This window comes from Monoraphidium neglectum (genome assembly GCF_000611645.1).
Source record: "Monoraphidium neglectum strain SAG 48.87 unplaced genomic scaffold scaffold03838, whole genome shotgun sequence".
Classification (NCBI taxonomy): Eukaryota; Viridiplantae; Chlorophyta; class Chlorophyceae; order Sphaeropleales; family Selenastraceae; genus Monoraphidium; species Monoraphidium neglectum.
Genome location: NW_014009791.1, coordinates 1 through 3027, shown reverse-complemented (window position 1 = coordinate 3027; position 3027 = coordinate 1). Strand labels below are relative to the sequence as shown.

At 63.9% G+C, this 3027-nt stretch overlaps 1 protein-coding gene across 1 annotated transcript; it reads left to right on the top strand.

Annotated features, from left to right (window-relative positions):
- Window positions 1-209: 209 nt before the first annotated feature.
- Window positions 210-2964, top strand: MNEG_13458 (putative Protein SUGT1 like protein; the record flags this gene model as incomplete). The annotated part of the gene is made up of 6 exons (XM_014038069.1): window positions 210-296; window positions 708-853; window positions 1261-1315; window positions 1783-1852; window positions 2087-2327; window positions 2650-2964. Coding segments are annotated over 6 exons (914 nt in total), but the record flags the coding sequence as incomplete, so codon positions are not given.
- Window positions 2965-3027: the final 63 nt, after the last annotated feature.

The window sequence follows — 3027 nt, the reverse complement described above, 5'->3', positions numbered from 1 at the left end:
TTTTCAACGCCTATGCTGGAGTTCCAAGCCCTGACGTATCGCTGCTTTGCAAGGCATACCGTAGCTGCTCAGCAGCGAAGGTGGCCGGAGGGTGCTGGAGGTGGCCATGCATCCAGCCCGACATCTTTGATATGACAGTATTGCTCACATCGCAAGCTACGCGCACGCTGTGTTCCTAGATCAGTTCCACACAATCAACCTGATCCAGGATGGCGGAGAACGACACCCCGCTAAAGCGGGGCAACGCTCTGCTGGCCGAGGGCGATCACGAGAAGGCCCTGCAGGTCTTCCAAGAGGTGAGCGGGGGTGCGGGCAGGCAAGCCAGGGAGGACGATGCTTCTCGTGCACAGTCTTGCCGGGTCTTCATCCCGCTGTCACGGGCGGCCCGCTGTGGTCACGTCCGGGTATGATTGGAAGTATGGGAAAGTATTTGTGGCATACGTGCTCTTCATAGGCCGTGCTCAGCTCTAAGAAACACAGGTGCTGACGGAGACCGGGTGCCGCTGTGCGCGCTGCTCGCACCGCCCGCCTTCCTGCCTGTTTTGCGTCATGCAACAGCTCGCAGGACTCCCCCTTCCTGAAAATCCACCCACATGCATTCATGCCTGTGGTTGTTGATGTGGCTGGCTGTCTGTCCGTCCAAGCTGCCCGGCCAGCGACCGGTGCGGACCCACTGCACACCGCCATCATCCCGCTGCACCTTCCAGGCCCTGCAATCTGATCCCTCCGCGGACGCGCACGAGGCCCTGGCGCGCGCCTATATCAAGGGGGAGCGATACCTGGAGGCAGCAGAGGCGGCGCTCAAGGCCATCACCGTCGATGCCGGCCTCGCCAAGGCCTACCTGCGGCGCGGGTAAGCGGATCACGTAAAGCATGCATGGCGCTGCACGGCCCGGTTTGCTATGTATAAGGCAATCATGGTTGGGTTCAAATCAGCAGCAGCGGCAGCGGCAGCAGCACTGGAAACAGACGCAGGAGCAGGAGCAAAAGCAGGAGCAGGAGCAGGAACAGGAGCAGAAGCAGGAGCAAAAGCAGGAGCAGGAGCAGGAGCAAAAGCAGGAGCAGGAGCAGGGGCAGGGGCAGGGGCAGGGGCAGAAGCAGAAGCAGAGCTGGATGAAGGGCGCTGGATGCAGTTGGCTCTTGATTTGTTCGGTCCGTCATGCGTCTACAGCGAGGGCCGCCGCAGGCCGTGGAGCCTGTCTTCCCCTGACACATGCTCGATCACGTGTGCGCAACACATGCTGCCCTCCCCCACCCCAGCATCGCTCTGTTCCACCTGGACGAGTTTGAGACCGCACTGGAGGCGTTCGAGAAGGTGCGCGCGCAATTGGGTGTGGGCGTGTATACGTGTGTGTGCCGGTGCACATGCAGATGCGAGCGCACACATCTTCATGTATGTGTCGTTTGCGTCGAGAGTGTGAGCGTGTGCGCATGCACACGCGCGCTTGTCTTGACATCTTGTTGCTGTGCGGATAAAGTTGTTGCTGCGTGGTTGGAGAAAACAAAAGAGAGACAGAGACTGTGCACGCGCAACCAGAGTGACTGTGCATGCGCGTGGAGCATGCTTGTGGAGCGTGCGTGCGCGCAACACACGTATGTGTGCACACGTGTGTGCACGCGCATGTGAGGGTGTGAGTGTGGGGCCGGGGAGGGGGGCACCACCGCACTTGTTCGGTTGAGTGTCACATGTATGAGTAGCGCTGTCAAGCACAGATGTGATGCAATCTTGGAAAAGCAGCCGCCATCCAGCAGCTGATGAGGCTGAACACCCTCAACCCGTAGGGCAAGGAGCTGCGGCCGACGCTGGCGGCGTTTGACACATGGATCCGCAAGTGCAGGGCAGAGATAGACGGTGGGCTGGGATGGGCCGTCTGTGAGGCATCACGGTCCAGCTGGCGGCAGGCCTGTGGCTTGCAGGCCTTTGCTTGTGTGTTCGGGCGAGCCTGGGATGTCGAACATGCTTCCTGCTCGCCTTGTGCATCCGCACCTGTCTCAAGGCCCGGCTGCCTCATTGGCCTGATTCTCGCCACGCGTCCCCTCCTTGCCCCTTTCTTGTCGCCACTGCGCGCCCTGGCCGCTGCTGCAGGCGAGGTGGAGGAGATCGAGCCGCCCAAGGAGCCGGAGCGCCCGCCCGGCGGCCCCAAGATCACATTCCTGCCCCCACGAGAGGACCCGCCGTCGCCGCCCTCGCCCGCGTCCCCCGCCGCGGGCGCGGAGCCGACGCCGTTCTACAAGCCCAGGGCCGCGGCAGCCAAGCAGCAGCAGCAGCAGGGCGCGGCGGGGCCGGTGGCGCCGTCGGGCAACGTGCCGATCCCCAACAAGATCAGGTGCGCTGGGCGACAGCGTGAGGGGGTTTCCCTCGGGTTGCAACGGAGTGTTGGCCCTCGATGCGCGTCCAAGCAAGGTGATGCGTTTTATGCAACCACACGGCGCGTTGGAAGCCCGCACCCCCAATATGATGGCGCCGCGGGCGACGTCGTGGCCACGCATTTGATTGCCGGCACGGTGCTTGAACGCGGTGGCTTCACTTCGTGCTTGCAGCGCGCTCTCCAAACCCTCAAAGGCACCCACCGCACCTCACCCCGCTCACTGCACTGCACTGCACTGCACTGTGCCGCGCCTCACCCCGCCCCTCAACGTATCCCCCAGGCACGAGTACTATCAGGTGGGGGCCGACAAGCTCGTGGTGGACGTCTTCGCAAAGGCCCTCACGCAGGAGCGCTTCCAGGCCGAATTCCAGGAGCGCCGCCTGCGCCTCGCAGTCCTGCCCGCAGCCGCAGCGGAGGGCGCCGCGGCAGCGGCGGAGGCGGCAGCGGCGGGATCTGAGGCGGGCGGCGGCGGGCAGGGCCCCGAGTGGGAGCTGGACATCGAGCTGTTTGGGGCTGTGGACGTTTCGACCTGCAAGTTTGAGATCCTGCGCACCAAGGTGGAGGTCACGCTGCGCAAGGCGGAGCCCGGCAAGACGTGGCCGACACTGGAGAAGAGCGACCGCCCCGCGCTGCCCTCCTTCGCGCCGCCGCCGCCGCC